Source organism: Bufo bufo, chromosome 1 (genome assembly GCF_905171765.1).
Source record: "Bufo bufo chromosome 1, aBufBuf1.1, whole genome shotgun sequence".
In the NCBI taxonomy this organism is placed as follows: domain Eukaryota; kingdom Metazoa; phylum Chordata; class Amphibia; order Anura; family Bufonidae; genus Bufo; species Bufo bufo.
This window is the reverse complement of record NC_053389.1, coordinates 816,561,806-816,581,935: the sequence shown is the minus strand read 5'-3', so window position 1 is coordinate 816,581,935 and position 20,130 is coordinate 816,561,806. Positions and strand designations below refer to the sequence as shown.

General features: G+C 43.3%; 2 protein-coding genes across 2 annotated transcripts in view; both read right to left on the bottom strand.

The window, feature by feature from the left end:
- The window catches only part of LOC120989079, a 66,518-nt gene extending 60,209 nt beyond the window's left edge, over window positions 1–6,309 (bottom strand). Inside the window, exon 1 of the mRNA XM_040416957.1 lies at window positions 6,282–6,309. Coding sequence (XP_040272891.1) covers window positions 6,282–6,309 — 28 coding nt within the window. The remainder of the gene's footprint in view (window positions 1–6,281) is intronic.
- Window positions 6,310–8,911: 2,602 nt separating this feature from the next.
- The window catches only part of LOC120989071, a 50,896-nt gene continuing 39,677 nt past the window's right edge, over window positions 8,912–20,130 (bottom strand). The window contains exon 8 of the mRNA XM_040416943.1: window positions 8,912–9,161. Coding sequence (XP_040272877.1) covers window positions 8,912–9,161 — 250 coding nt within the window. The remainder of the gene's footprint in view (window positions 9,162–20,130) is intronic.

The following is a 20,130-nucleotide window of genomic DNA, read 5'->3' as shown; positions in this document are numbered from 1 at the left end:
CCTGGATTTTATGTGGCTGTCATGGCCCATGAACAGGTAGGAACAAGAGTTAGGGACCACTCATGAGACAGCCTTGACGCGGTGAGTGGCTTACTATGCTTTGGCCAAAATATAAACCAATGTCTCATCCAGCATGGAGGGCAGAGTGCTGGATGTAGTGTGCGATCACATTTGCATTTTCCGTTTGTATATGTATTTCGCCATAGCGATCTGCACCTACAGGCAGGTTGTGCTGACCCAACCCCTTATTTTTTTCTTTGTAGTATATATTGGAGGCGTGGCGATCTCCTTGGAGTCATTGCACACCTGACCAGTTAATCTGTCCTTGAGGCTGGTTTTAAAGTCAGTATAAAACTGAGTCTGCTTGTATAGAACCTACCATTAGCCATTTGGCTCCAGGAGAAGTATATGGTGGGTTCAGCATGCATGTTGGTACTTGCATCCCTGGATCCGATGAAAGCTGTAATGGCACCGGACGGGGTTACAAGCAAAGTGTACTTGGCTTGCATGCTGACCTGCATTCCCTGGATTTTATGTGGCTGTCATGGCCCATGAACAGGTAGGAACAAAAGTTAGGGACCACTCATGAGACAGCCTTGACGCGGTGAGTGGCTTACTATGCTTTGGCCAAAATATAAACCAATGTCTCATCCAGCATGGAGGGCAGAGTGCTGGATGTAGTGTGCGATCACATTTGCATTTTCCGTTTGTAAAGCTGCATCCTGCCCCATTACCCAATACTCCCCAAAGATCAAATCCTACGTAATTCCTTGGGGGTGATGTTTGATGCTTAATTTTCTGACTGGTCTCCAGAAATAATAAACACAGTGATGTCACAGTACAGGGATAATACACACAGTGATGTCACAGTACAGGGATAATAAACACAGTGATGTCACAGTACAGGGATAATACACACAGTGATGTCACAGTACAGAGATAATAAACACAGTGATGTCACAGTACAGAGATAATAAACACAGTGATGTCACAGTACAGGGATAATAAACACAGTGAAGTCACAGTACAGAGATAATAAACACAGTGATGTCACAGTACAGGGATAATACACACAGTGATGTCACAGCACAGGGATAATAAACACAGTGATGTCACAGTACAGAGATAATAAACTCAGTGATGTCACAGTACAGGGATAATAAACACAGTGATGTCACAGTACAGAGATAATAAACTCAGTGATGTCACAGTACAGGGATAATAAACAGTGATGTCACAGTACAGGGATAATAAACACAGTGATGTCACAGTACAGGGATAATACACACAGTGATGTCACAGTACAGGGATAATAAACACAGTGATGTCACAGTACAGAGATAATAAACACAGTGATGTCACAGTACAGAGATTATAAACTCAGTGATGTCACAGTACAGGGATAATAAACACAGTGATGTCACAGTAAAGGGATAATAAACACAGTGATGTCACAGTACAGAGATAATAAACACAGTGATGTCACAGTACAGAGATAATAAACACAGTAATGTCACAGTACAGAGATAATAAACACAGTAATGTCACAGTACAGGGATAATAAACTCAGTGATGTCACAGTACAGAGATAATAAACACAGTGAAGTCACAGTACAGAGATAATAAACACAGTGATGTCACAGTACAGAGATAATAAACACAGTAATGTCACAGTACAGAGATAATAAACACAGTAATGTCACAGTACAGGGATAATAAACACAGTGATGTCACAGTACAGGGGTAATAAACACAGGGATGTCACAGTACAGAGATAATAAACACAGGGATGTCACAGTACAGGGATCATAAACACAGTGATGTCACAGTACAGAGATAATAAACACAGTGATGTCACAGTACAGAGATAATAAACACAGTGATGTCACAGTACAGAGATAATAAACACAGTGATGTCACAGTACAGAGATAATAAACACAGTGATGTCACAGTACAGAGATAATGCACACAGTGATGTCACAGTACAGAGATAATAAACACAGTGATGTCACAGTACAGGGATAATAAACACAGTGATGCCACAGTACAGAGATAATAAACACAGTGATGTCACAGTACAGAGATAATAAACACAGTGATGTCACAGTACAGGGATAATAAACACAGTGATGTCACAGTACAGAGATAATAAACACAGTGATGTCACAGTACAGAGATAATAAACACAGTGATGTCACAGTACAGGGATAATAAACACAGTGATGTCACAGTACAGCGATAATAAACACAGTGATGTCACAGTACAGGTATAATATACACAGTGATGTCACAGTACAGGGATAATAAACACAGTGATGTCACAGTACAGAGATAAATAAACACAGTGATGTCACAGTACAGATATAATAAACACAGTGATGTCACAGTACAGGGATAATACACACAGTGATGTCACAGTACAGAGATAATACACGCAGTGATGTCACAGTACAGAGATAATACACGCAGTGATGTCACAGTACAGAGATAATAGATACAGTGATGTCACAGTACAGGGATAATACACACAGTGATGTCACAGTACAGGGATAATAAACACAGTGATGTCACAGTACAGGGATAATAAACACTGTGATGTCACAGTACAGGGATAATAAACACAGTGATGTCACAGTACAGAGATAATAAACACAGTGATGTCACAGTACAGAGATAATAAACACAGTGATGTCACAGTACAGAGATAATAAACACAGTGATGTCACAGTACACGGAAAATAAACACAGTGATGTCACAGTACAGAGATAATAAACACAGTGATGTCACAGTACAGAGATAATAAACACAGTGATGTCACAGTACAGAGATAATAAACACAGTGATGTCACAGTACAGAGATAATAAACACAGTGATGTCACAGTACACGGAAAATAAACACAGTGATGTCACAGTACAGAGATAATAAACACAGTGATGTCACAGTACAGAGATAATAAACACAGTGATGTCACAGTACAGGGATAATAAACACAGTGATGTCACAGTACAGAGATAATAAACACAGTGATGTCACAGTACAGGGATAATAAACACAGTGATGTCACAGTACAGGGATAATAAACACAGTGATGTCACAGTACAGAGATAATAAACACAGTGATGTCACAGTACAGAGATAATAAACACAGTGATGTCACAGTACAGAGATAATAAACACAGCGATGTCACAGTACAGGGATAATACACACAGTGATGTCACAGTACAGGGGTAATTAACTCAGTGATGTCAAAGTACAGAGATAATAAACAGTGATGTCACAGTACAGAGATAATAAACACAGTGATGTCACAGTACAGAGATAATAAACACAGTGATGTCACAGTACAGGGATCATAAACACAGTGATGTCACAGTACAGAGATAATAAACACAGCGATGTCACAGTACAGGGATAATACACACAGTGATGTCACAGTACAGGGGTAATTAACTCAGTGATGTCAAAGTACAGAGATAATAAACAGTGATGTCACAGTACAGGGATAATAAATACAGTGATGTCACAGTACAGGGATAATAAACACAGCGATGTCACAGTACAGGGATAATAAACTGTGATGTCATAGTACAGGGATAATAAACACAGTGATGTCACAGTACAGGGGTAATAAACTTTGATGTCATAGTACAGGGATAATAAACACAGTGATGTCACAGTACAGGAATACCACATACAGATGGTCACCCTAAGTAAACCTTAGGTCTCAGTGGAATGGGTCCATTTTCATTCTGCCTGTTACTCTGATATTCATGCTCATGAGGTAAGGAGCTTTTAACGTGGTCGGTGAAGGGAACTATTAGGCCCCTTTCACACGGGCGAGTATTCCGCGCGGATGCGATGCGTGAGTTGAACGCATTGCACCCGCACTGAATACCGACCCATTCATTTCTATGGGGCTGTTCACATGAGCGGTGATTTTCACGCATCACTTATGCGTTGCGTGAAAATCGCAGCAAGCTCTATATTCTGTGTTTTTCACGCAACGCAGGCCCCATAGAAGTGACTGGGGCTGCGTGAAAATCGCAAGCATCCGCAAGCAAGTGCGGATGCGGTGCGATTTTCACACACGGTTGCTAGGAGACGATCTGGATGGAGACCCGATCTTTATTATTATCCCTTATAATAAGGGAAAATAATAGCATTCGGAATACAGAATGCATAGTAAAACAGCGCTGGAGGGGTTAAAAAAAATAATAAATAATTTAACTCACCTTAGTCCACTTGATCGCAGCCCGGCATCTCCTTCTGTCTCCTTTGCTGAACAGGACCTGTGGTGAGCATTAATTACAAGTAAAGGACCTTTGGTGACGTCACTCCGGTCATCACATGATCCATCACATGATCTTTTACCATGGTGATGGATCATGTGATGACCAGAGTGACGTCATCAAAGGTCCTTTACCTGTAATTAATGCTCACCACAGGTCCTGTTCAGCAAAGGAGACAGAAGGAGATGCCGGGCTACGCGATCAAGTGGACTAAGGTGAGTTAAATTTTTTTTTATTTTTTTTTAACCCCTCCAGCGCTATTGTACTCTGATTCTGTATTCAGTATGCTATTATTTTCCCTTATAACTATGTTATAAGGGGAAATAATACAATCTACAGAACACCGATCTAAGAAGAAGTTCGGGTTTGGGTACCAAACATGCGCGATTTTTCTCACGCGAGTGCAAAACGCATTACAATGTTTTGCACTCGCGCGGAAAAATCGCGGGTGTTCCCGCAACGCACCCGCACATTTTCCCGCAACGCCCGTGTGAACCCAGCCTTACTAGAGTACTTACCTGCAGAATGAGGATCCATACTGATATGCTGCTCCAGGATCTAAGTCTATGTGAGGAATAGTAGATGCACTGTGATGCTGCTTTATATTCCTCACCTACCACTCCCCAAATATGTAAGATTATTTCCTGCTTTGGTAAGTATGAGGGTTGTTGTCTGTAACTTATGGCTCTGACACTTCTGTTCTGAGATAAGGAAGATCTGTCTTAAGTTTTATTGTAGGGTTAATTCTGCACGTAAATAAGGAAAGAGTCGAAGTTGTTAACTGTCTGAGGAATTTCCAGTGGTGTCAACAGGTAATGAAAACTAGAAACCATCTGGGCATGTAAGGGAGGGATAGCTGAAGGCCTCTGAGCTCTTCTGGTACATATTTAACGTCTCCAGAACCCACTCTATTTCTCCTTGTTTAACCAAGGGTCCTGAAGGTCGGTGCACACTAGAAGACACTCCCCTGGATGACTGATTACTGTACTTTTGTGTCTTCATCTACTTTATACACTTATCAATCATTCATTGTTACTGTTGTGAATACAGAGGTGAGAAAGAAATACTGGACCACTGTCTGGGAGCGTCGTCAGAAAGCTCTTAATCTGGTACCTATCTTCCTTTACAACTCTGGTTAGTAAATCTAAGGCTACCCCTAGGTGTTTATCAGAGCCTGCTGCGAGGCCCGGTTGGATTTGACTGCTAGGTACCAAGGCTATGACTGCAAACTAAGGTGGTAGAAAGTAGGAGCAGACCTATCAGATGCCAAGATGAGAAGGAGAGTAGAACAAGCCAGTCTAAGCCAGGAGAGTCAGTAGAAATCAGGAGACAAGGGGTTAATGCAGAAACAAACTGATGACCTGCGATTATTGTTCTTGTCACACAAGATTCCTCTGTATGAAAACGCCCCGTTATTGATTATATTCCTAATTCTATTAGGAACCGCTTCAACTACCGGATCAGTCATGAGCCGTTGTGGATCTAGGGGGGTACCATCTCTCCTTGGGGAGAGAGCGCCTTAATCGGCGTGAGGAGACTTATAGGCCATACATGCTCCTCTGGATTTCTGGGAAGAATTATATCTGGTGGCATCAGAGGTGGAGCTTGTTAAGAGCTCATTTGCATCACTTTCTTCCCAGAATTCCAGAGGAGCCTGTAAGGCCTATAAGTCTCCTCACACCAATTAAGGTGCTCTCTCCCCAAGGAGCATTACTTCCCCCCCAAATCCTGACTTAGGCCTCTCGCTCAGTTAAGCCAGTATTCTCTACTCTGCACTAATGAGGGGCAATCACCCCGAAACAGATGTCTGCAGATGAGGTGCTGTCTTACTTAATATCCGAGTCATTTCTTAATTATCAAAAATTTCTCCCCTTGTAACAATCTCCTACTGTTTTCCTCCTCATTTTTACTACCTCCAGGACCTGCCACCTGAGACCTGCCACCTGATGGGCCCGATCATAAAAATGTCGGGCAACCGTAATCTCACCTCGTTTTTTCACCTCCACAGTATCCATCTTACTCTCCCTTCTGAGTTCCTTCCTAAGGCCTCTTGCACACGAACGTGTGCTGCCCGATGCCGTATTGCGGACCGCATATGAGGATCAGGGTCCACAGCGGCTCGGATGCGGACCAGAACAACGGTCGTGTGCATGAGGCCTTAGTTCACCCCTCACATTTTTCCTACATGCCTAGGAGCCAGTTCACACGGGCCAGAAGGATATCCAGCACAGATAAAGAATATGAAAAACATTGCTTATTGATGGATAATAAATTCATACAGAAGAGTTATAATAAGAAAGAGATGACTGAAGTTGGAATGGAGGTTGGTAAAAAACAAGACAGGACGTCAGACAGGTTAAAAAGAGGGAGAAGCAAAAGAAACTATTTGTGTATTTGTGTTTCCAAATATGATCGACATTCTAAACTAATAAAAAAGGTCATTCTGAAGTATTGGGAGGTGCTTAGACATGATCAAAAATTTGGGAGAATGTTTGTTGATAACCCCCTTTTTGCCTATAAAAAAGGAGCCTCTCTGAATAAGATGCTGATTAGAAGTAACCTACGCCCTAAAAAATGGAAAGTCAGAGTTTCCTTGCAAATCATTTCGAATTATAAGTATGAGCTCATACAGCTTTCTCAATGAGACCAATACAGGCTGGTATCATGGGAAATATGCAGTCCTTTATTACAGTTACATACACTTATATAGGCAATATGAGGTAGACATAAGGGTGGTCCTAGATGAAAGTTTATTGGCTCTGTGACAAAAAGGGAGTAGTTTACTAACTTTATTCCTGAGTTTGATTGGCACATTTGAAACTAGCAACTTAACTCCTCCTTTCTTCCACTAATGATCTTACAACAAAGAGAAAATGTACACGAGGCACTTAATTGATTTCTGCCATCTAGTGGAGAATAATGTGTACTATAGCAGAGAGAGAAAGAAATAAAATCCTGTCTCTCACAAATCCCTCATTTTTGCGGTAAATAGATACAAGATGAATAAGCAAAGTGAGGTACTATCCCAACGCCCTTAACAGCGAAGAGCTGGACTTTCCTTATTGCTTCCCCAGGTCCCCCCAACTCCCTTTCGGGTTTGCTTTCATATGGTTCTATTTATTCCGCAACTATCAACAAGGTTTTTGTTTTAGGACGGAATCGCATTCCTCAAAGAGGTTCTCAAAATAATCTTTAGGTTTGTCAGTGTCACAATGCATGTACATGGTGGTTGCAGGTATGGTGTGAATTGAACATTTAAAAAAAAAATTCTAAAACAAAGAATCACACAACACCCTATTAATGCCAATACCAAAAATACTACCACCAGTGTCATTAACAGATTGGCTAACGCACTAGACCAGTTCCCAAACGACTGTTCTAGCCATGAAGTAAACGGGTTGTTGATTCCAGTTTTCCTCTAGTTCATTTGATAAAGCCGTCAGTCCTTTCAAAGCCTTTGTGATGCTTCCGTCAGGGGCAGTGTTGTTCGGAATAAAGGTGCAGCAGGAACTTCCAATCATCTTGCAGACTCCTCCTTTTTCCGCTAGGATCATGTCGAGGGCCAGTCGATTCTGTAACGCCATCACCGATGAAGAGCTCAGTTGTTCCGCTATTCCTTTTACTGCATCTCGGGTATAATTTACGAATCTCTGTTGATTATAGTACAAATAGTTTTATAGGCACGGATGACATTTTTATTTACGCCAACTATGGGAAATATTGATTCGAAACCAGCAGCTATCTGGTTTCTAGCCTGTAATTCATCAGGAACTCCTCTAGGGACTCCTATAGCATCTATGCATACATGAAAATCTAAAGATGTGGGGAGTGACCTCCTTAGCCGTGACCGGACACTGGTTTGCTTATTGACTTGATCCCACTCAAGAGTCGAAAATAGAACAAATGGCATCAGCACCTTAATCAAGGTACATTGGCCATTCCATTCCATTCGTATCCTGGGTCGGAGCTTCATGTCTCAACACAACCACCAGATATCCGACTGTTGATAATCTTGGTGGACAAACCATTTGTCAGGGTAAGCATCAGAGTCACTACTTGTCTCATTTAAATAGATGTTATAGGAACAATATCCTGGAGGGAAAACACCAAGGTCTTTGCCTGTACCGTTACGATTGAAACAGGTATAATTTCCAGGGTATGGCGTTATACCGAAACCCATATGGTCTTTATCATGAACAATAGGATAAAGTAATTCTAATGTCCTGCAGCGGGAGGTGTCATTACTGGGAATGGTTTCAGTGTACATCTTAAGGATGCACTTGAAACCTTCAGGATCGGTAACCTCACTCAAAGGGAAAGGTACCGTACCCAAATGAGGTCGAGCTGCAGCACAGGCTATGCAGTTGGATCGCTTCTGGGAAAGGACCGTATAGCGGATCCACTCTAGCCATACATTTGTGTCTGAAAACCCTGTCTCTAAGGCCATTTTGTCAATCATGGGTGAAGCTGTAGGAGATACAAATGCAATTACACTCTGATTCCCTTGTATTAGTATTGCTCTAAATACGGAATCTGGGACTTGATCTGACTGTGCATTTTCCCCTGTACAATATAAAATGAACAGTAAGACATGCAAAAATATTACGGCCCTTGCAGTCATTCCAGCACTTGAGGTTCTGGTACTTTCTTGCAATGAGATGCGTGGACCCAATTAGGCTTTCCTTCCAACTTGACAGCAGTGGCGGTGGTTAACAGTACTTGATGTGGACCCTCAAATCGTGGTTCTAGGACTTTCCGCACGTGTCGTTTCACCACTACCCAATCTCCTGGTTGTAGAGAATGAGTTGCCTCTATGCTGTCTGCATCTGGAAGAGAAGCAAAAACTTGGGAATACACATTAGACAGTCTGTTTGTAAGACAGATAACGTACTTTGAAAGACTATTATGCTGCATCTGGAGTTGTTGTGGAAAATAGAGTCCTAATTAGTGATGAGCGGCAGGGGCAATATTCGAATTCACGATATTTGGGAATTCGTGATCTCCAGGCATTATTTTCTTGATTGCGAAAATTCGCATAAAATTCATACATATTTTCGCATAAAAATTTGCATGAACTGGTATTTTTTTTAAATAATCGAATATTCGCGATTACGAATATATTTTGGGATATTCTAAATATTCGCGAATTCTCGAAGTGCCGATATTCGCAATTCGAATATTCGTGATCAACACTAGTCCTAATCTAGCATATTGGCACAATGAGGTAAGAAGAACAAAGTCTGCAAGCTTGAAAGACTGCCAGTGCTGGTGCAAGCAGAGCTCCTGGTGTGGACTTGTAATTCCTACAGGTGACTGAGGTGCTTCATATTATATAGCTTCACGTTACTCTATGCTTGGAGCGGTACCTGGCTTTTGTGCATCAACATTGGGTTTGAATACTGAAAATAATTATTTTCCAGCCTTCTTCTTCATAAAGACAGGATGGGGATGATTTATGGTGCTACACCAATTTTTAAGTGAAAAAAAAGTCACAAGGGCCTTTTTTTTGTTGCACGAGTGTTTTTGTGCCGTGGTCAGCACTCAGGAGTGTCCAGGGAATGGTGGGGGCCAGAGCATTGGCTCTGACAGATTTACACACACTTATGCCTGGAAATAGAGGCAAATGGTGAAAAACTATTGCAGTCAGGGGGTGGAGTAGTTTTAACTCCTGGCGCATGGACTGCCAGAGGTGCTCCTAAGTTATGACAAAGTGCTCACCTCGTCATAAATTAGGCAAATCTTCCAGCAGCGCAGAGGGGAAACAAAGACCAGCGTAAAAAGCCGGTAAGTCAGCTCTCATCTCTTCATTGCTGTATTATGGAATTTATCAGAAATGTATTAAAATATAGAATATGCTGTACGGAGATGTCAAGTGGTCTCACTGGATCATAACGGAAATGAGGTCCATTATTTTATATTTTGGCAGTATGGCAGTTCTGGATGGTGACATATTTAATGTGCACTACAGGTCTCACCATTTGATATGTTTTCTTAAGACTATGTTCCAAATTAGATAAACCAAGACCCAAGTAAAACCTGATCTACAGGTTCCTCCACCTCATCCATAATCCATGACGAAATCTCAGAAAACCAAACTCTGATAAAGGTAAATATATTTAAAAAAAACATCAAAGAGTACCGTCCACCATCCGATGGTTGGACCCTGGGCTTGAGACACATGGGGCACAGAATAAAAAGAGTTCTCCAGGCTGACTCCTGAGTGAGATAAATGATCCTAAATCCAGCAGGTAGAGATACAACAATCATACGTAAAAAAAATTAAATGAAAAATTAATAAACTTTTCAGCAATATTTGCCCAGCTGAAAGCCGACATCTGTGCCAGAAACCGGATCTGTGGTGCGTTGCGGTGTCTGGCTTTGCCGGAACAGACCTCTGGATTTACCTGTCACAGATGTGAACCTAGTGTTAGTGAGGATCCTGATGTACATTAATATCGTAGATGTTGTTTGACAATGTGAATGAAGTCCTCATTCTGTGCTCTAAATGGAGTAGAAGATGGGATGGGACCAGACGCTGGCTCTTTCTGATGTTTCTTGCTAATCTGATCTTGTTTTAGAATTAGTTATGTGTTCAGCTGTATTTAAGGACCCAGATTTATATCCATGATTTTGGAGATATCAATCACATAAACACTCCTGGGATTAAAACATGTTCTTCTAGCTCAAATGTATTCTCCTACTGGGAGATGGTGTATAACATGCCATGGATGATTACTGGATGAACTACCAACACTAGGCTTAGGTGGGCATATTTAATTTAAACTGTGCACAGTTCTTACCAACTACCTCCTCCAATTTCATAAGTGTGGCTCTATTTACATGTGTGGACCATAAGAGAAATACTGGAACTAGAAAAAAGCAAAATTTCATTAGGCATCTGAACCTGAACATTTTCTGGTTCGTTTCGGACAAATCCAGTAGAACGGCGCGCAGCACGATTTTACTTGATGAAGGAAAAAACGCTAGGGAAGGAGAAGAAGGATGTTCACATGACTCTGAGAGGAAGTGGGGAGGGCTTGCTATGATTAACTCACAGGTCGACAGACAGCCTGGATGAGCCAATCGGTGTAGCAGGAGGAAGGAAGGTGCCCTAGCAGAACGAGCAGAACACCACTCTGTGCTGGGCTGTGAATGAGGGTGGTTGCGTCTATGCAGTGTCTGACAGAAAATGGACAGTGTCACAATCAAGCTTCTATTCTAGTGTGAGGGACAGTAATGGGAAAGGTTAGAAAGATGAAGAATTGTGTGGGATAGGGACAGGCAGGGAAAGCTTTCAGCCAGGGAGTTAGAAGTGTGGAGCTGAGGCTGAATGTGTCTGGCAGTGACTTCTAGCAGCACTTACTGCCTTATAACACAGCAGTTGCTGCTGCAGAACCTCAGAAGTAGCCACCTGCAACGACTTTTCTTTTTCTTTTTTTCCATTTTAATAGAAATACATTTTGATGTGTGTATGCGGGGGACGTTGTCATCTCGAAATGTACAACACGTGTTTAACCATCCAGACTAGAGGATAGATAGCATTTGAAATCTCAGTGAAAACGTGAACTACTAGTCTGAAACCCATGTCAGGGCATCTCCAGACAGTTATTACACTCCATACATCTAGGCCCCTCTTGAATAGTGATGGACGAATATCGGCCGGGATGGTTCGCAAACGCGATCAAATGTTCGCGAACCGCAAGTTCACAGCGGGTCCCATTCACTTTAACCGCTTGCCGCCATGCTAACGCCGAAAGGCGTCATTGCGGCGGCTCCCCCAGGCTACGCTAACGCCAATAGGCGTCATCTCGCGTGAGCCGAGATTTCCTGTGAACGCGCGCTCACAGGAACGGAAGGTAAGAGAGTGGATCTCCAGCCTGCCAGCGGCGATCGTTCGCTGGCAGGCTGGAGATGTGTTTTTTTTAACCCCTAACAGGTATATTAGACGCTGTTTTGATAACAGCGTCTAATATACCTGCTACCTGGTCCTCTGGTGGTCCCCTTTGTTTGGATCGACCACCAGAGGACACAGGCAGCTCAGTAAAGTAGCACCAAGCACCACTACACTACACTACACCCCCCCCCCCGTCACTTATTAACCCCTTATTAGCCCCTGATCACCCCATATAGACTCCCTGATCACCCCCCTGTCATTGATTACACCCCTGTCATTGATTACCCCCCTGTAAAGCTCCATTCAGATGTCCGCATGATTTTTACGGATGCACTGATAGATGGATCGGATCCGCAAAACGCATCCGGACGTCTGAATGAACAGGGGTGATCACCCCATATAGACTCCCTGATCACCCCCCTGTCATTGATCACCCCCCTGTCATTGATCACCCCCCTGTCATTGATCACCCCCCTGTAAGGCTCCATTCAGACATTTTTTTGGCCCAAGTTAGCGGAATTATTATTATTTTTTTCTTACAAAGTCTCATATTCCACTAACTTGTGTCAAAAAATAAAATCTCACATGAACTCACGGAAACCAAATGCGTAAAATTTTTTAGACATTTATATTCCAGACTTCTTCTCACGCTTTAGGGCCCCTAAAATGCCAGGGCAGTATAACTACCCCACAAGTGACCCCATTTTGGAAAGAAGAGACCCCAAGGTATTCGCTGATGGGCATAGTGAGTTCATGGAAGTTTTTATTTTTTGTCACAAGTTAGTGGAATATGAGACTTTGTATGAAAAAAAAAAAAATCATCATTTTCCACTAACTTGTGACAAAAAATAAAAAATTCTAGGAACTTGCCATGCCCCTCACGGAATACCTTGGGGTGTCTTCTTTCCAAAATGGGGTCACTTGTGGGGTAGTTATACTGCCCTGGTATTCTAGGGGCCCAAATGTGTGGTAAGTAGGTAAATGACCTGTGAAATCCGAAAGGTGCTCTTTGGAATGTGGGCCCCTTTGCCCACCTAGGCTGCAAAAAAGTGTCACACATCTGGTATCTCCGTACTCAGGAGAAGGTGGGGAATGTGTTTTGGGGTGTCATTTTACATATACCCATGCTGGGTGAGAGAAATTTTTTGGCAAAAGACAACTTTTCCCATTTTTTTATACAAAGTTGGCATTTGACCAAGATATTTATCTCACCCAGCATGGGTATATGTAAAAAGACACCCCAAAACACATTCCTCAACTTCTCCTGAATACGGAGATACCACATGTGTGACACTTTTTTGCAGCCTAGATGGGCAAAGGGGCCCATATTCCAAAGAGCACCTTTCGGATTTCACAGGTCATTTTTTACAGAATTTGATTTCAAACTCCTTACCACACATTTGGGCCCCTAGAATGCCAGGGCAGTATAACTACCCCACAAGTGACCCCATTTTGGAAAGAAGAGACCCAAAGGTATTTCGTGATGGGCATAGTGAGTTCATAGAAGTTTTTATTTTTTGTCACAAGTTAGTGGAATATGAGACTTTGTAAGAAAAAAAAAGAAAAAAGAAAAAATCATCATTTTCCGCTAACTTGTGACAAAAAATAAAAAGTTCGATGAACTCACTATGCCCATCAGCGAATACCTTAGGGTGTCTACTTTCCGAAATGGGGTCATTTGTGGGGTGTTTGTACTGTCTGGGCATTGTAGAACCTCAGGAAACATGACAGGTGCTCAGAAAGTCAGAGCTGCTTCAAAAAGCGGAAATTCACATTTTTGTACCATAGTTTGTAAACGCTATAACTTTTACCCAAACCATTTTTTTTTTACCCAAACATTTTTTTTTTATCAAAGACATGTAGAACTATAAATTTAGAGCAAAATTTCTATATGGATCTCGTTTTTTTTGCAAAATTTTACAACTGAAAGTGAAAAATGTCATTTTTTTGCAAAAAAATCGTTAAATTTCGATTAATAACAAAAAAAGTAAAAATGTCAGCAGCAATGAAATACCACCAAATGAAAGCTCTATTAGTGAGAAGAAAAGGAGGTAAAATTCATTTAGGTGGTAAGTTGCATGACCGAGCAATAAACTGTGAAAGTAGTGTAGGTCAGAAGTGTAAAAAAGGGCCTGGTCTTTAGGGGGGTATAAACCTGTGGTCCTTAAGTGGTTAAAGGCAGGCGAACCTGGAATACCTTCAGGTCATATTTGCAGCCACCAAATAATTACTAGAAGTGCACAAATAGTCCCACAACATGGACAGTGACATACCAGATGTATTATTCGAATTTGCGATCTTCATTCATTATTTTTTTCAATGCGAAATATCAGCAATGTAATTTTTGGCTATGCGCATGCGCAAAATAGGCGCGGCCTACTACAGCAATTGGGTTTCCACCAGACCGAAGTTGGATGCGATCAGAAAAGATGGTTGGCAACAATTTTCGCGACGTTGAGGAAGAATTTCTGATCACTGTAAGTAATATGACATTAAAGCAGTGTATTTGATGACATTTCACATGCATGTTATAACAATCGCTGTATATGCAGATCGAGTGTTTAAAAAAAGCGCCATTGTGAAAATCCCTAATGATGCGATTTATTTTTTCGCGGTACACACAACTTCACACTTTATAAGGTCTCATGAGATATTAGCGATTGGAGCACTAAGTATTGTTGTGAGAACTTGCCACTCCAGTACAGGCCCCAAAAATTAGCCAACAGGCGTTCACCTGACAGCAAAGAACTTTGGATTCTGTGGCTGGAGGGACATTAGGCGGTCACAGGATAAATATGTAACTGTCGGCCAGTACAGGCCCCAAAAATTAGGCATTCAACGGACATAAAAGGCCTTTTATGCCGCTGTATTTACATAAGACAGGGACCATGATTTGTTCTGGTTGGTGGCGGATATTTGTGGGCTGTCATAAGGAAATTCAATCAAACATGGTCGACTCGTCATATATGTTGAATTTCTCCGAGATCCATGCCTCATTAATTTTTGTCGTGAGCTAGGCGAGTGCACTTATCGGTCACGATCCCCCTGCTGCGCTGAACGTCCTTTCGGACTGGACACTGGACGAGGGGCAAGCCAACTGTTCCATGGCAAATTGTGCCAGCTCTGGCCACAGGTCAAGCCTGCACACCCAGTAGTCCAGGGGTTCATCGCTTCTCAGAGCGTCCACATAGGCCGTTAGTGCTGCATTCTGACAGCCCTCTGTGATGGTGGTAACATTTCCGCCATTTTGTGTTTGTACCGGGGGTCTAAGTACGTTGCCACCCAGTACTGGTCCTTTCCCTTTATGATTTTTATACGGGGGTCCCTCTTCAAACACTGGAGCATGAAGGCCCCCATTTTCACTAAACTGGAAGCGGTGGAGTGGCCTGGATCCTGCTCATCATCCAGGATAATGTTGCCCTCGTTCTCCTCCTCCCATCCACAGACAACACCAGGGATCCCAGAAACGTTTAAAGCATGCTCTTCTTGCTCCTCCTCCACCCCGGAACCATCCTCCTCTGACTCCTCTTTAGACTCCTGTTGTTGACTTGTCTCAGATGGAGTAGCCCCCCTGGGAATTCATCCAGCATTGTGACTTCCTCATCTTCCTGCTCCTCGACGGCTTGATCAATGACACGATGCAATGCACTCTCCAGAAAGAAGGTGTAAGGTACGATGTCACTGATGGCGCCCTGGCTGCGACTGACCAGTTTGGTGATCTCATCAAATGGCCGCAGAAGTCTGCATTCGTCGTGCATGAGCAGCCACTGGCGCAGCGAAAAGAAACCAAGCTCCCAGAACCTGTCCTGCCGCAGAGTTTGTACAGTTAGTCGTTAACTGCACATTTCTGCTGAAGCAGCCTATCAAGCAAATACAAGTTGGAGTTCCATCTTGTCGGGCAGTCACAAATAAAACGTCTGACGGGCAAGTGGTGTCACTGCTGAACGTCAGCATGGCGAGCCATGGCCGTGTTAGATCTTCTGAAATGGCCAGAGATTTACCTGGCCAGCCGCAAGACATCCTGGACCCCGGGGTATTTAGCAACGAATCGCTGCACGATTAAGTTCAGGATGTGTGCCATGCACGTGTGTCATTTTGCCCTGTTTCAGCGCGCTCAGCAGATTGGCACCGTTGTCGCACACCACTTTACCAACTGTCAAATTGAGCGGGATTAGCCACTGATCTGACTGTGACTGCAGAGCTGAAAGGAGTGCAGGACCAGTGTGGCTCTTGGCTTCCAGGCACAACAGCCGCAGCACAATAATATACTTTCTATATAGTGCATTTAGGTAGTGCAGCATCTGTTTGCGGTTTTGCTGCGCTACCGCATCTATCTATGTTAGAAAGTATATTATAAGTATATCGCACCCCTCTGTGTATTACACCTATCGATAGCACACCTATACCAGTCCTTAAAAGGACTTTTGTGGCCCTATTAGCTAGCGTTTGTCGTCCCTAACAGCCTGTCCCTGCTCCACACAGCAACCTCTCCCTACACTGACAAAAGACTGAATGTAAAATGGCGGCCAGATCGGGTTTATTTATAAGGTAGGTGGTGTGTCCATGTGCTGAAACGTCATTATTGGCTGTCCTGTACCACCTGATGGATGTGTCATGGGTCAAAGTTCTTGACAATGTAAAAGAATATGGCAGGCGCGAATATCGCCATATGTTCGGATGTTTGGCGAATCGCGAACGCGCACAGTTCGCCACGCACCGACCGCTGGGAGAACCGCAAGGCCATCTCTACTCTTGAACTCTTTTAGTGAATGTCCCCTCGTCCCAGTCCCAGTCCTGGGGATAAATAGATGATGGGAGATATCTCTGTACTGACCCCGGATATATTTATACATAGTTAATCCTAATTTTGATAATCTTTCAGGGTACTGTAGTTGCCCCATTCCAGTTATTACTTTAGTTGCCCTCCTCTGGACCCTCTCCAGCTCTGCTATGTCTGCCTTGTTCACAGGAGCCCAGAACTGTACACAGTACTCCATGTGTGGTCTGACTAACGATTTGTAAAGTAGTAGGAATATGTTCTCATCACGGGCATCTATGCCCCTTCTGATGCAACCCATTATCTTATTGGCCTTGGCAGCTGCTGCCTGACACTGGTTTTTGCAGCTTAGTTTACTGTTCTCTAAAATTCCTAGATCCTTTTCCATGTCAGTGTTACCCAGTGTTTTACCATTTAGTATGTTAAATTTTAATTTTGTGTTGGAACATAGGCCAGGGAAACTACAGACAAATTCAGATGCATTGTCAAGGGTGCATTGCATGTGCGGAACAGTTACCCAGTCCTCCGGTCTGGAGAAAAGTGGGGGGATATGTGGTCATGCGGGTGGAATAGTGGTGGAAGGAAGGCATATTTCACCCTGATTTCTCACCTGGGTGAAGTAAGTTTAATCCAGGGAGTGCTGTGGCCTGAACAAACTAAGGCTACTTTCACACGAGCGTTCGGAGCGGATCCGTCTGATGTTTCATCAGACGGATCCGCTCCGATAATGCAGACGTTTGTATCCGTTCAGAACGGATCCGTCTGCATTATAACTTAGAAAATTTTCTAAGTCAGAAAGTAGCCTGAGCGGATCCGTTCAGACTTTACATTGAAAGTCAATAGGGAACGGATCCGCTTGAAGATTGAGCCATATTGTGTCATCTTCAAGCGGATCCGTCCCCATTGACTTACATTATAAGTCTGGACGGATCCGCTCGCCTCCGCACGGCCAGGTGTCCGCTCACTGAGCGGAGCAGGCTGAGCGCTGGCAGGCGGATGCATTCTCAGTGGATCCGCCTCCACTGAGAATGCATTAGGGCCAGACGGATGCGTTCGGGGCCGCTAGTGAGCCCCTTCAAACGGAGCACACGAGCGGACACCCGAATGCTCGTGTGAAAGTAGCCTTAGGTGCGGATCCATCTGGTATCTGCACAGACGGATCCGCACCTATAATGCAAACGCTTAGATCCGTTCAGAACGGATCCGTTTGCATACCATGCAAACGGATCCGTTTTGACTTTACATTGAAAGTCAATGGGGGACGGATCCGTTTGAAAATTGAGCCATATTGTGTCATCTTCAAACGGATCCGTCCCCATGGACTTACATTGTAAGTCTGGACGGATCCGCTTGCCTCCGCACGGCCAGGCGGACACCCGAACGCTGCAAGCTGCGTTCAGGTGTCCGCTTGCTGAGCGGAGCGGAGGACAAACGCTGCCAGACTGATTCATTCTGAGCGGATCCGCGTCCACTCAGAATGCATTAGGGCTGGACGGATCCGTTCGGGGCCGCTTGTGAGAGCCTTCAAACGGAACTCACAAGCGGAGCCCCGAACGCAAGTGTGAAAGTAGCCTTAGGTGTTTAGGCAGGATTCTTTCTGGAAATACGTGGGGCCTGGATTATGCGGAACGGTTGTCAAGGTTGGCAGAGGGAGCATTCGTTCCCTTCCTTCCAGGCCAGTTTGTTGGTATGCTCTGAAACACCTTAAGGCAGTTAACCTTGTTAGGTTACTATATACAGAGTGCTGTGGCTCACTTAGGTGGAGGCCTGCAAAGACAGCACACGGTGCTGTGAATCCTGAGGACCAGGGAACAGACTACATGCTGTGTGAACGTCAGCCTAACAACTGTAGCCTAGGTGAGACAAACTCTTTGTGTTATTAGTTAGTCCCAGACGGGAAGGCTTTTGTTTTGCGATTTGTTGCTGCAATACTGGAAATCCTGGGTTCCACTAAAAAGCATGTGTTGATGTAAACCTACTGAAATCGGACCCTAAATAAAAGTGACGTGAACTTTATATCATCTGTGACCCCGTGAATGTCCAGAACCGTACGCTACCTCCCCTTGCAGGCATACTAATTATATATATATACACACAGTTACAAGAAAAAGTATGTGAACCCTTTGGAATGATATGGATTTCTGCACAAATTGGTCATAAAATGTGATCTGATCTTCATCTAAGTCACAACAATAGACAATCACAGTCTGCTTAAACTAATAACACACAAAGAATTAAATGTTCTCATGTTTTTATTGAACACACCATGTAAACGTTCACAGTGCAGGTGGAAAAAGTATGTGAACCCTTGGATTTAATAACTGGTTGAACCTCCTTTGGCAGCAATAACTTCCACCAAACGTTTCCTGTAGTTGCAGATCAGACGTGCACAACGGTCAGAAGTAATTCTTCACCATTCCTCTTTACAGAAATGTTTTAGTTCAGCAATATTCTTGGGATGTCTGGTGTGAATCGCTTTCTTGAGGTTATGCCACAGCATCTCAATCGGGTTGAGGTCAGGACTCTGACTGGGCCACTCCAGAAGGCGTATTTTCTTCTGTTTAAGCCATTCTGTTGTTGATTTACTTCTATGCTTTGGGTCGTTGTCCTGTTGCAACACCCATCTTCTGTTGAGCTTCACCTAGTGGACAGATGGCCTTACGTTCTCCTGCAAAATGTCTTGATAAACTTAGGAATTAATTTTTCCTTCGATGATAGCAATCCGTCCAGGCCCTGACGCAGCAAAGCAGCCCCAAACCATGATGCCCCCACCACCATACTTCACAGTTGGGATGAGGTTTTGATGTTGGTGTGCTGTGCCTCTTTTTATCCACACATAGTGTTGTGTGTTTCTTCCAAACAACTCAACTTTGGTTTCATCTGTCCACAGAATATTTTGCCAGTACTGCTGTGGAACATCCAGGTGCTCTTGTGCAAACTGTAAACGTGCAGCAATGTTTTTTTTGGACAGCAGTGGCTTCCTCTGTGGTATCCTCCCATGAAATCCATTCTTGTCTAGTATTTTACACATCGTAGATTCGCTAACAGGGATGTTAGCATATGCCAGAGACTTTTGTAAGTCTTTAGCTGACACTCTAGGATTCTTCTTCACCTCATTGAGCAGTCTGCATTGTGCTCTTGCAGTCATCTTTACAGGACAGCCCC